A 14406-nucleotide genomic window follows, 5' to 3' on the forward strand; every position below is an offset into this window, starting at 1 on the left:
GTTATTTGTGTTAACATGTAAGAGGTTTATTTTTTAAGATTTTTTTTTTTTTTTTGGTGGGAGTGGAGGACTGGGGATTGAATCTAGGGATACTCCACCAATGAACTACATCCCCAACCCTTTTTATTTTTCTTTTTTGAGATTGGATATTGGTTAAGTTACTGCGGCTGACTTTGAATTTGTGATCTTCCTGTGTCAGACTCCTCATTCACTAAGACTAAAGGCATGTGACACTGCATTTGCCTATTTTTAAAGTTTAATTTACACATTTTTTGGTGCTGGGGATTGAACCCAGGGCCTTCTACAAGCTAAGCATGTGCTCTACTACCGAGCTATACCCAAATCTGGGTTAATTATTGTTTCAAATGAATTAATATCTTATAAATTTCTCAGTTTTAATTTCTGATGTGGTAAATAGAAATAGATATAACCCGCATAAACAAAACCTCTTTGGGGTCTTCAATAATTAAAAAATGTAAGGGAGTTCAGAGACCAAGATATTTGAGAACCAGTGGTCTAATAAACTTAGCCATCTTAAACCTCCTAGTAGAGACCACTCTCACTTCTACTGGGGCTGCTTCTTTGGCTGCTCTCTAGGAAGTAACTACTCCTCAAGCCCCAGAAGGAATTGTAGGTGATAATCTGTTGATTACTTTATGTAATAGCATCTTTCAGACTCTAGGCAGCCTGGCCCCTCACAGCCTCTTCACCTTTCCTCTTTAATGGGTTTGGTTCCCAAAAACTTTGGGCTGAATTGAGGTGTTTTTTTTTTCCCCCTCAAACTTGGATGATTACAGAATATCAAATTGAATTAAATGATTTATGTTTTATGTCTTAAATAAATACAAATGTAAAAATAGATACAACTTCCTTTTGGTTTCAGCTCCTATGCCATTATAATTCCACATATAATTTATAGTTATTAAAAATTTAAAAACCAAAACAAATTAACTATTAATTTCATATACAGATGATATTTTGCTAAAGTAAATTGCCGCTACAACCCACTTCAACTTCAATGAGGCACTCACTGTTGTAGATAAGTTCAGCAAACATGTTACAATGATGATGACTCAATTTCCCCACTTTCTCTATTCCGAATACCATGTAATATTCATCATTGTGTGTCACAATATCATTTAGACTTCATGTGGCAAGAATGCATATTGCCTGTCTCTCTTTCCTCATCAATCTCAGACAAGTAATATTGCCTAGTGTTCTAGATCATAAACTTAATACTGCTCCTAGTTTCTTATCGTGGTGGGTATGTAGATGATTCAGAATGTTCACACTTTAAAAATTCTATTATCTAATTTTAAAAAGTTATTGGAGAGCACTAATGAACTTCTGTCTGAATTTCAGCTTGAGAATGTTTCAGTAGTTCAGAGTGTGAAGTCTGAAATTAGACTGGATTTGAAATTTCTCTCTGTGTATTACCTCACCTCTGAACCCCAATTTCCTCAGCCTTTTCCTAATGGTTTTATTTGACTTGTGAAAATATCATAATCACCATTTCCAAGGGTAGTTGTGAGGATTGAAATAGTCTATAAAGTACCTAGTGTAAACTTGGCACTTAATAAATCTCATACCCTTTTCAAAAGTTAAAAACTGGATCAAGCTTGTCCACCAATAATTAGAGGCATAGATAGATCTGGGACATCTGAAGGCAAACAAACCTTGCCAGAAAGACACAACCTAGTAAACACTTCCAGGCTTTGTTTTTCACAGCAAAGATGCTGTATTCCCTGAGCCCAAGTACAGGGTTGAGGCTGAGGCATAAGTCTTCATCTCTGGGAAGGTGCATGATCTGGTCCTCTGTGGTCTGAGGCTTCTCTGACCTATTGAGGAACATCTCCCTCCCAAATGTAGTAAATCAGTCTGCTTTTTGCTTTATTTACAGGGAGTGGAGCTTGCTCGCTCTACACGCTGCTTCACACCTGAGGATGTCAATGGAAAAGCTTCAGTCCCAGGCAGAGGCACAGGAATGGGTGTGAACACGTGCATGAACCTTAAGAGGCATCCACTAGCTGACCAGAAACCCTGCTCTAGGGGTGGACAGATGGAAGCTATGGCACAGATGTGCTCATTGTGCCTACAGGATGTGCAAGATGAGGGCTCTTGGCTTCTACCATGTCAACATTTGTTCTGTAAAGACTGCTTCCAGGGCTTGATGCAGGAGCTAGGGCATATTGCCAGGGCTTGTGGGACTGTCACAGATGGTAAGTACAAACACACCACAAGTTCACTTCCTTCTAGAGAACAGGTTTCTTCCTGTTTCCTAGGAACTGAGTTTCAGGCATAGATGGAGTCAGAATTTAAATGCCCAAGGGACATTCACTGCTGAAAGCAACACTTTGGGGAATCTGTGAGACAAAGCAAATCCTCTGATGCCTAATATATCTGTTTTGTAAGCTGGGAACTTTTCATCTTTGGGATTTCCTTAAATTGGTGGTAGACTGAGAAGCCTGTGAAGGTTTTAACCCAGGAATAGTTACTTTCCATAGAGTAGCCAAGGTTGGGACTGACTCCCTAGATGGGAGAGGATGTGTCCTGGCTCACTAAACCTCCAAGGCAGAGGGAGAACAGCTGAACTTCTAGTGTTAGTAAGGAGGAGATTTTGAACAGAATCACACTGACTAGTGAACCATTCAGTATTTAAGCTGCTGCCCAGCATGGGGGAGCCTGTGTCTTACTCCTGAATGTCAGGTTTCCTAGGAAACAATCTGAATTGAGAACTGTGAAGTCCTTGAAGACTGGAAGCAGGCCCCTTCAGTTTAGTATTCTAGTACAAAGCACCCTAACACAGAACAGTAGCTGTTGAATGAAAGTGTACAGTGAGAAAATTAAATAAATGGAAACAGTTAGAAACATCATATTTGATGGTTTCCATTTGTTTTATTCTTTGCAGTAATTCCAGAGTGATTTGTAGCACAAATGTAGCTTTCTTTGAAGCATTGCCATTAAGGCTGCTTTAAATCTGGATTTTGAGCCCTCTGAACCTGTGGGCAAACAACGTAACCTCTCTGAGCCTGCTGAGCATTTGGAGCACAGAAAAGATATGGTCTACTTTGATTTTTAAAATTAATATGTAGCTGGACATGGTGGTACATGCCTGTAATCCTAGCAACTCAGGAGGCTGAGGCAGGAAGATTGCAAGTTTGAGGCTAGGCTCAGCAACTTAGGAAGACTACCTTAAAATAAAAAATGAAAAAAGGGCTAGGGATGTAGCTCAGTCATAAAATGCCCCTAGGTTCAATCCCCAATACCAAAAAATAAAACAAAAACAAAAGTAAATTAATATATGATTTTTAAACTTACAATTTAAACTTCATCAAGCTTTTTAAGTTACAAATCTTTCTCTACTTATAAGTGGAATAAATTTTAACAATGACTTTTAAAGGAACTATAATTAACATTTAAACTTATTTATAAATTTTGTTAATATTTACTTTTGCAAATTAAATGTATTTTCTTTTTCTTTTTAAGTACTTCAATTATCTGGAAAACAGGCTTTCCTAATTAAAGAACTCTTGGAAATACAGGGGATTTATAAATATAGTGAATCTTAAATTTGCCTTAACGGTACAAGCACTATTGGGTAAATATCCAGTATATATATAAAGAACTCCTACAGCTAAACAATAAAAAAAAAAATCTGATTAAAAACAGACAAAGGCCTTAAGTAGACCTTTTTCCAAAGAAGATATATAAATGGCCAATAGCCACATGAAAAAAGTGCTCAACATCACTAATCATTAGGAAAATCCAAATCAAAACCTCAGTAAGACATCAACCATTTCATGCTTATTATGATGTCTATTAAACAAACAAAAACCAAAAAAGACCTGGATAATACCAAGTTTTGGAAAAGATACAGAGAAATTGGAATCCTTATGCAGTGTTGGAAAAGAAATTAGTGCAGCTGCTGTGGAAAATAATATGGTAGTTCCTCAGAAAATTAAAAATAGAATTACCATATGATCCAGCAATTCCACTTCTGGTTATAGAGCCAAAATGATTTAGAGCAGGAATTTGAAGAGATATTTGTATACCCATGCTCATAGAAGCATTTGCAATAGCCACAAGGTGGAAGCACCCCAAGTGTCCACCACAGATTAATGAATAAACAAATGCCATATATTCGTATAATGGAATATTAGTCGTAATAAGGAAGAAATTTCTGATACATGCTGTAACATGGGTGAACCTTGAAGACATTACACTAAATGAAATAAGCTAGTCACAAAAGAACAAGTACTATGTGATTCCATGATTCCAGTTACATGAGGTCTTAAGAGTAGTCAAATTCATAGAAACAGAAAGTAGAATGGTGGTTGCCAGTGTGCGGGAGAAATGGTGAGTGATTGTTTAATGGATATAAGTTTCATTTGTTTGTTTATTTATTTATTTATGGTACTGGGGATTGAACCCAGGGGTGCTTAACCACTGAGCTACAATCCCAGCTTTTCAAATTTTGTTATTTTGAGACAGGTTCTGGCTAAGTTCCTGAGTCTGGCCCCAAACTTGTGATCCTCCCGAGTTACCAGGTTTATAGGTGTGCACCGCTGCACTTGGCTCTGCCCATTTTTTCAATGGGGTCTTTGTTGTTGTTGAATTGTATGAGTTTATTATATATTCTAAGTATCAATTCCTTATTAGATATATAATTCACAAATATTTTCTTACATTCAGTGGGTTGCTTTGTAATTTGTTGGTGCACTAAAGTTTTTATTTTTTTACGTTTTATTTTGTAGTGCTTGGGGATCAAACCCAAGGTCTCACACAAGCTAGACTAGCACTCTACCATGAGCCACATTCTCAACCCCAAGCTTTTAATTTTGATGAAGTCTTAATTTACCTATTTTTTGTATTGCTGCCTGTGCTTTTGGTCTCATATCTAAGAAATCATTACTAAATACAAACTCATGAAGTTTTCTTCTGAGAGTTTATATTATAGTTTTAGCTCTTAGATCTTTGATTTACTTAAGATTTTTTGTTTATTTGTGGTGCCGAGGATTGAACCCAGGGCCTTGTGCATACTAGACAAGCACTCTACCACTGAGCTACTCATTCAGCCCTCAGTATTTTTAATGTGAACTAATTGTATATGTTCAAGACTTCGACTCTAATGTCAGAACATTAAATTCATATGAATGACAATTATTAGAATCATAGTGCTTGTTGCCAAGTTATTCTATGTGCAGTGGAGAAGAAAAGCATACGCTCCATCAGATGGTAGCCTACTCCTGTAATCCCAGCAACTTGTGAGGCTGAGGCAGGAGGATTGCAAGTTTGAGACCAGCCTCAGCAACTTAGTGAGACCCTAAACAAAATACAAAACAAAAAGTTCTGGGTTCAATCCCTAGTACTGAAAAGAGAGAGAGAGAAAAAAGAAGAATTTAAAAGTATACACTTTGGTGTCAAGCATTTGAGCGTTAGTACTGATCTGCCTGCTACTTAATAGTTGTATAACTTGGGCAGCTTACTTCATTCGTTAATGCTCTAGGGTTATTATTACTATTATTATTTTGTACCTGGGATTGAACACAGGGGCACTCAACCACTGAGCCATCTGGGGTTTTATTATTACTATTATTATTATTATTTTTTTTTTTATTATTGTATTTTCTTGAAAAATAAGGTTGTTAATAGTAGTAACTAATTCATAGGAATATTATGAGATTAAATGAGAAGATACACATAAATAATGCATTCCGTAATATGCCTAGTGTATATTAAGAGTGTAAGAAATACTGTTGTTTAGAACTTGTGAAACTGATACAAACGAACAAATACATGAAAAAGCTGTTAGGTATAAACTTGCTTTATTGTGTATGTGACAGTCTTCATTATGTCTTATGGTCTGGCTAGGCCATTGTTACCTTCCACATTTGCATTTATAGGTGAACAGTGGAATAAGATTCTATTTATTGCTTAGAGTTATTAGTACTCTGTGCATTGTGGTATTTGTTGGTTTGTATGCTTGTCTCCTGCACAGGTATTTATTAACTGCTGTGTTTCAGACCTTATGGCATTTAAAGTATAGAGATGAAAAGATAGGAGCTCATATTCTAATAAAGATAGATAAGTAAACAGATTGTTTAAAATTCTATCAGAGAAACAGTAACTCTGGGAGGTTATCCATGCATTAGGACTGGTGGATATCAGTTGCTCACTGAATATTTTTTGAAGGACTGAACACGTGGCATCCCCGTGAGCTGTCTGATGAAAGTCAGAGTTGTCACCTTTCTATGTCAAGTCTAGTGAGACACCTAATATTGAACTGAGATTTCTCTTTTATAATTTGAGAAGCCATCTTTGGGGGTCTAAGTTTTTGGAAAGAGCTTTCAGTGGTGCTACTTTATCCAGTAAAACAGGAACACAGACTTTCTTGAAAAGGTATATCCTCTTTCTGCCACTATGGGATTTTAAAAAGTAAAATGTGGAATCAGGTGGAGGGATGGTAGGTAAATGGATAGAGACTGAGGAATAAATAGGTTTCCTGGCATCTAAGCCAGATGGTGCTACACTGCATAGGGATGAATCTATTTTCATAAGTCTATTTCTCCTGGTTAAATGGAAGAGGGGCTTTGCCTGAACTCAGGGTCTGCCAGCTGGATTTCAACTCTAATCCTTCAAGGTCTGAGGTCTGTACTCTGCACTGGGATTTGGAACTAAAGGAATGGCCTGAGGTGAGTATCTTCTCAAATTCAACTGCACTGCTTCTATTTCTATAACCCAACACAGAATAAGATATAGGACAGGGACTGAAGTGAATACTTGCCTATATGGGAGATTTTTTTCCCTCCTGTGACACTGTCACTTTCCATTCTTTAATGTGGAGGTACAAAACAACTATCACTGGGCTCAAGGTGGCACATGCAAGATCGCAAGTTCAAGGCCAGCCTCAGCAACTTAGTGAGGCCATGTCTCAAAATAAAAAATAAAAAGGCCTGGACGTGTAGCTCAGTAGTAAAGTGCCACTTGGTTTAATCCCCAGTATAGCTAAAACAAACAAAACCACACACAATTAATTATCTAGCACCTACTATACTGGGCACTTGTTCCTTTATTACCTTTTCTAAACTTCACAGTGGCCTATAAGGTAGGTGTTATCATTCTTATTTATAGATGAAAAACTTGGGGACCAGGGAATTTATGGTTTAAGTTCTAACAACTACTAAGGGTCAGGTCAGGTGAAACTTAAGTTGTCATCTACATCATGCTCAGGGGGAGAGTCCACAGGCACCTACAATCACTGAACTGATGGGGGAGGCCCCGTGGAGAATCTCTGAGGAAAGAGCAAATCTTGCAGCCTGAACTATCAAACACAAATTTTTTATTTTTTTAATTAAGAAATTTTCAACTGATGGATAAAATTGTATTTCATATACAACATGATGCTTTGAAGTACAGATACCCTCTTGAATGACTAAATCCAGCTGATTAACTTGTGAATCATCTCACTTTGTTATTTTGTGGTCAGAACACTTTATATCCACTCTTTGCATTTTCAAGAATGCAGTATATAAGTAACTACAGTCACCATGCTATACAATACATAACTTGAACTTATTTCTCCTACCTAACTGAAATTTTATATCATTTGACCAACAACTACCAACAACCCCTCTCCACCTTAGCCCCTGGTAATCACCCTTCTATTCTCTACTTCTGTGATATCAACTTTTTTAGATTCCACATGAATGAGATTATGCAATATTTGTCTTTCTGTGCCTTGCTTAATTCATGTAACATCATGTTCTTCAGTTTTATTCATGTTTCTTAAATGATGGATTTCCTTTTGTTCAAGGCTGAATAGTATTCCATTACATACATATACCACATTTCCTTTATCCATTAATTCAGCAAATTAATGGAATTCAATTCCATATTATGGTTATTGTGAATAATGTTGCAGTAAACATAGGAGTGCATATTATCTCTTCAACATACTGATTGCATTTCCTTTGGATATATACCCAGTAATGCAACTGCTGGATCAAGTGTATATCTTTAAATTAATACAGCTATAACTTAGCTGAGATTCTCCCAAGCAATTGCAGAATACTAGGAAAATAGGTCTACATTACATCTGAGGTTCTGAGGATACATCAGGGCAACATCTTTAAAACCTGATGGTGGAGACCAGAGTGAAGGTTGGAGTGTGCTGAGTACATGGTAGCTTAGCCCTGCAGTGGGAGGACTGGAGCTGCAGGCTCTGTGCAGAAAGGTTGGATATTGGAAATGAAACTACTCAGACTGTGAGAAGATCTGCTCAGGGCTGTAGATGGTTCTCTACTTAAGATGATTCAGCTTTTAATTTTTTGACTTTATGGTTGTGTGAAAGAAAACTCAATCATTTTGTTTTTCACTTTCAGTACAATAGTTAATAAATTACAGTGAGAACCTCAGTACATTATAAAATAGTGTTTGTGTTAGGTGATTTTGCTCAATTACAGGCTAATTTTAACGCTCTGAGTACAGTTAAGGTAGGCTAGGATAAGCTATTATGTTTGGTAGGTTAGATGGATTAAATGGTTTTTCAATTTATGATATTTTCAATTTATGATGGGCTTATCAGGACATAAATCCATCATAAGTTAAGAAGCATTTGTATTTCCTTTTAAGCCTAATTGAAAATGGTCCCCAGCTCAAATTCTATCTGGGGAGTTGACCACTTAATATCAAAGTGGTACTTTAAATAATTGTAGCAAACTCTAAAGGGAGGGAGCCAGCATCCCTGAAATATTTACCATGTACTGGTTTGTCTTCAAGATTCTCAGGGTTCCTATGGTTTTATTTGTTGTTTGGGGGTAGGTGGCAATTAATTGGATATTTTCTTCCCCATGTGAATAAAAGGATCAGTATTTTTTTTTTTAATCTTTAAAGCTACTAAATAATGCTGGGCACAGTGGTCACTCCTGTAATCCCAGTGACTCAGGAAGCCAAGGCAGGAGGATTGTAATTTCAAGGCCACTCTCAGCAATATAGTGAGGCTGAGGCCCTAGGCAACTTATCCAGACTCTTTCTCAAAATACAAAAAAATAAAAAAATAAAAAAGAACTGGGGATAGCTCAGTGGTGATGCATCTCTGGGTTCAATCCCCAGTACAAAAAAAGAATTAATAAGTTGTGTGGCCGAGAGACCTTGATTCTCAAATCTAAATTTCAGAATCTACCTTTTAAAAATTTTGCTTTTTTCAAAGTGGGGGATCCAATCAAGATGTGGGAAGAATAATTGTCTGAAAGTCACAGAGCTCATCTGAACTCTAGCATGAATTGACTTGACAATTCCAGACCCTCTCTGGCTTTCAGGGTTGCATTTGATTTACTCTAAGAACATCAAATAACTACCACAATTCCATGCTTCCTGAAGCTGGATAAGGGTGACAGCATATTTCTCATACACTGCTAATGCTGAAAGGGGGAGCAATCACTGTCCCTTGGTGGGCAGGCCTTGGGGGTTTGAGGAAGATCCAAAGAGAGGGAAATGATGCAAGATTCTACAACCTCAAAGTCAGAGAGGGAAATGACTCTTATCTTAATGAGCAGCTCAGCTGGAGGGGCTCTAATGGCCTTTGGTGAGAATGGGAGGCAGGGGGTAAGATCTCAGCTGCAGGAGCCTGGGAGGCAGGTGACTGCTGTTTGCTTATCAAGGTGCTGAACAATATGTCCATCCTTCTGGGGTCTGTTGCAGGCAGTGATCCAAGTCTCCCAGGTAGGGGCTGTGCTGCTGAGCTGAACTGAGCTGGATATGTGGCAGGTGCAGAAGCTGGAGCTGCAGAGCCCTATAGGTGGGGTGGCTTTTTAGTTCATGAACAGTTTCCTCACCTTAATTGGCTCTCTAGAGTCTGGGAGTAGCACTGGCACCTCTGAACAGTACCTGTTACTGGGAGAACAATTCCCCTGGTACTGGGAAGGAGGCAGGCTGTTTGGGAGGATGTGCTTGCTGTGCTAGTACAGACTAGGAAGCTGTGGTTGGAACAGATTTGCTGAGGGAAGGGAGTTCAAGGTTCCTGTGACGGCTGGGCATAGTGGCACTCACTGTAACTCCAGCAACTTGGGAGGCTGAGGCAGGAGAATCACAAGTTCAAGGCCAGCCTGGACAAATAAGTAAGACTCTTATTTGGGTCTAAAAATTAAAAAAAAAAATTTTTTTTTTTTTTTTTTTTTTTTTTTACAGGACTGGGTATGTAGCTCAGTGGTAAAATGCCCCTATGTTAAATCCTCAGTACCACAAAAATAAGGGTTCCTATGATTGATGGACAGGGTACTGGAGGAGCTTTCTGTTATTGGAACTCTTTCATTCGGGGCTAGTCCTGGGTAAGTACTGTGGAGGCCTAAAAACAGGAAAAGCCCTTACAGTTTGTCCCTAATTGTTCACTTTACAGATGGGGCATCAGGAACTCATAAAAGACCAAGATTCTGCTGAAGGTCACATAATTGTTCATTTGCAGAGCCAGGAAAAATGTCTAGATCCTTGGCCTGATAGTCCAGGGTTTGCTTGGGTTTGTAGGCTGTAAAAACTGCAGACCTAGAACAATGCTCCACTAGGTTCTTCCCCTGTTGTTTCTCTTCCTCAAGCCCAGTAGGAAATGGGATCATTGGCTTTGCACGGAGTATATCAGTTTTTCGACTGCCTCTTGAGATTTAGGGTGAAAAGAGGCAGAGGTGCTATCTGGATTAGTGACTATCAAATGAGGTGAGCCCCTCATCATACCTATATCTTCAGCCTTCCACTGTGGGTATTTTCTTGGCATGAAAAGCCTATGTTACAGTTAAGTGGTACCTAGGAGTATGGGTTCTGAAGGCTGTAAACCGTATGTTCATTTCCACCCTCATCGAGTCACCTGGCTTTCATGTTCAGCTTATGACTTTTCACTCAGATCTGCTGCTGGCTTAGTCCCCTGGATACTCCTGCTTGACCTCAGCTTATTCTGTATTCCATCCTATAGTGATATATATATATATTTTTTTTTCCTAATCTCATTGTACCTATTGCCATTCTGAATTATGCTTCCAAATTCTGTAACTTCAACCCTGATCATTCCCTCTGACTCTCAGCCTACATTTTAGCTACCTAAAGCCTCCCAATTGCTTTCAGTTCAGAACAGAATCTTAGTACCTTCAAGGCTCTTCCCAGTAGGGACCCAAATTGATTTTATAGCTTCATTTCCTACCATTTCTCTACATGTTTTAGCCTTACCAATATTCCCCTAAGGAGACCCTGCATTTGACATTTATAATCTTCTATTTATAATGTTCCCTCTTTTAGAATTCCCTTTCCTTATTAGGAATTTTCCTACCCAAATTTAGAGGTCCAGCTCAAATGTGAACCAGTTATCAGAACTAGGGCTTACAGAAATGGGAGTAGCCTTGGGAACAAAGAGGACCCCCATAATCATAATTGAGTCCCAAAAGGTGAAGCTAGAACAACTTAAGGAGCTGTTGCTTTAGGGTAGGCGTGGATAAGCTTTTTGTGTAAAAGGTAAATAGTAAATGTTTATGTCTTTGCTGGACATAATGCCTGTCACAACTTCTCAATTCTGCCTTTGTAGCACAATAGCAGCCATCAACAACATAGAAATGAATAGGCACAATTATATTCCAATAAATGTTTCCATAATCATGTTTTTTATTGGCAAAAACAGGCAGACTGTAGTTTTCTGACCTGTTTTAGGCACTGGGAAAATTGGGTGTGTTTGAACCTGTGGGTGTCATCAAGTAGAAATAACCAGGCAGGGATAGAAAAATATGGAAGGATAAGATGGGATTTGGCCCTCTTCCTCCTCCACCTGTCTCTGTTCATGACAGCCTACCCACGTAACTCAGCACACCACCAGTACCCCCATCATCCAATTTTGATCATGTCTTACCAGTTCCCTTGTTTTTTTTTTTTTTTTTTTTTTTGATACCCAGGAGCACTTAACCACTGAGCCACATCCTGAGTCCTTTTTATATTTTATATTTTATTTTAGGAAAAGGCCTCACTGAGTTGCTTAGGGCCTGGCTAAATTGCTGAGACTGGCTTTGAACTCACAATCCTCCTACCTCAGCCTCCCAAACTGCTGGGATTATGGGCATGTACCACCAAGCCCAGCGCTACCAGTTCTCTTTAAAATGACTCTTCTGTCCCTTTTTTCCAACTCTGCCCTCATTGAGGATTTCATTAATGCTCTACTGGACAAGCCTCCTTTCTGACCTCCCTGTCTTCAGTTCATCATGATGATCAATTGTTAAGCCCAGCTCAGTCAGGCTTCAGAACCTTTTTGTTTTTTCTTTTAGTATAAAGGGCAGGCTCCTTAACTTAGCATTCAGGAGCTTACTCTCCTGCTAGTTTCTCCAAGTTCATTCCCTGCTGCTCCCCCTGATTCAGATTGCTCAGCTTTTGTAATTATCCAGTACTTGTAGTCTTCCTCCATCCTAATGTCTTTCCTTCAACTCGACCCTGTTTTTCCTTCCCTTTTTCCTCCCTTCTTGTGTGACTTTATCTCTCTGGGGGGTAGAGTTAGCTGCCAAGGGACACCTTCCAAGACCATTGTACATCCTCAAATGTGTGTCTTCTCCATCTGAAGTCCTAATCCTCTGCTTGTGACGGACAATTGGTCACTATAGCAACTGACTGTGACGTCACAGGATAAGGACTTCAGGTGAAGTGGCAGGAGCCAGGTGAGTGTGTAGGAGAGAGATTTTAATGTCTGATGAAAGCCCCCCCCCCCCCTCCTTCAGTGCTGGGGGCATGGAGGGATCTCTCGGGCTCCTGCTGTTTTTTAAAATGATGCAGTGAGAGTGTGTGCCTGGCATCTGCGTGCTGCAGCAGTGTGGGGCTGACAGAGTGTGTCAACTTGAGCTCTGGCTGTGCAGGCACCGCTGCTGCGTGAGCCTGTTATTCCATTCTGGATTGCTATTTTGATACCCAGATTGCATCATTCTTCCTACGTATAAACAGGGGGTCCCCAGGGCCCTGCAGCTACTCACTTCTCCACCAACACTGTTGTTGTGATGAGCTCTATTTAAATGAGCTGCCGGATCGGGGCAGGTTCCAGCCACACATGAGCACTGTCATTTTGGGGAACATGGAGGGCTGAAGGATTTTTGGATCGAGTCCTAAAAAGCTGAGAGTGATGGCCTCCCGAGCTGTGCAGAGGGCGACAGAGCTAGTTCCTGAAAGTTGAAAATCTCGTTTTCTTCCTTCTGAGCTTCTATTCCAAGGCACCCAGAGGATTAGGAAGGAGATGCAGCTAGGAAGAGAGTCGCCTCTTTGAGGTCTCCCTCTTGCTGTTCAGTTTGGGAAAATTGCTGCAGAGCCTTCGAGATAAACAGGAACAGGAGGAGTCAACCAAGCTCTCTCTTGCAGGAGCATCTCAGGTGAGCTAGAGAAATGCAGCCCTGGCTGAAGATGCATCAGAGCAAGGAGAAGAGGCTCCAGGCTGCTCTCCCTACCCCACCCAGAACCCAGCTTCCCTAGGCTTAGGCCCTGCAGCCTTGCTGGCTGCAGCATGAAGGGTGGGTGTTCCTGGGCTCCTGGCAAGCACCATCCTCTGGGACCTGTGGTGGTCTTACCTGTCGCTCCTCTGACTTCTCTCCTCTGACTTCTCTCCAAGGTGTTGCTCTAATCACAGGGCAGCAGGGCAACAGGTAAGCCTGCAGGCAGCTAGGGGCAAAATTGGCAATCATCTTAGGGGTGTCTTGGATCGAAGTCTGTCTAGCAGACACTGAGCATCTGAGGAGTGGGTGCAGTGTGTTTCTTGAAGGTGATACTGCTCTGAATTATGGGTTAGAGGAGAACTTCAGGGGCTTGTGGTAGGGGCCTTACCTGATGCATACTGGGGCTGTCTGGAGTGGGTGGGCATGAGTGGTCAGTGAGGATGACCAACCTGCCAGAGCATGCAACCCAAGTCGTTTTTCATCTTCTTTAGTGCCTGGTAGAGGCACAGTAAAATAGAGTGTCTTACCTGTAGAGGGAATCAAGGGTTGCTCAGTGGTTCAGGGTCCCCCTATGTTTTACAAGGGCTATGTGAGTTTTAGCTAAGTCCCTGCCTCTTTCAGAGCCTCCATGTCACCCTTCATGTGGTAGGGGATAGGTTAGATGATCAGTGAAGGTCTGTCCAGCTTTGATTCTACATGTGGGCACTGGGAGAGGAGTATCAGGCTTCTCCAGAATATCCCACTGCTCTGGTCAGGGTCAGATTGTAGACCTCAGCTGCAAAGTTGCATGGATTCTGGGACAAGAACTGAGGAATGAAAGGCTTCCCAACCCTTATCATTGGGCTCAGGCTTCTGCATCTGGCATGTTTGTACTTACCTGGTAACCTAAGCTGACCCAATGCCAGCTCTCTGAGGCCTCCTTTAGGATTTTTCTCTCACTCCAGTCCTCTGGTGCCCAGGTTGCTTTGGCCTTGCC

At 40.3% G+C, this 14406-nt stretch overlaps 1 protein-coding gene across 8 annotated transcripts in view; it reads left to right on the forward strand.

Moving 5' to 3' along the window:
• TRIM66 (tripartite motif containing 66) overlaps positions 1–14406 on the forward strand; it is a 58916-nt gene that overhangs the window by 7155 nt on the left and 37355 nt on the right. For 5 of the 8 annotated variants that reach the window (XM_079105404.1, XM_079105406.1, XM_079105405.1 and 2 more), the window contains one exon: positions 1901–2219. The exons of 1 other annotated variant lie outside the window; for it this stretch is intronic. In XM_079105404.1, the coding sequence (XP_078961530.1) occupies positions 1901–2219 (319 nt within the window). Of the gene's footprint in view, positions 1–1900; positions 2220–11951; positions 13641–14406 lie in introns of those variants that run through there. 2 more of the 8 variants (XM_079105408.1, XM_079105409.1) reach the window with 2 other exon arrangements.

Source organism: Sciurus vulgaris (genome assembly GCF_902686455.1).
Source record: "Sciurus vulgaris genome assembly, chromosome: 11".
Taxonomy (NCBI): Eukaryota; Metazoa; Chordata; class Mammalia; order Rodentia; family Sciuridae; genus Sciurus; species Sciurus vulgaris.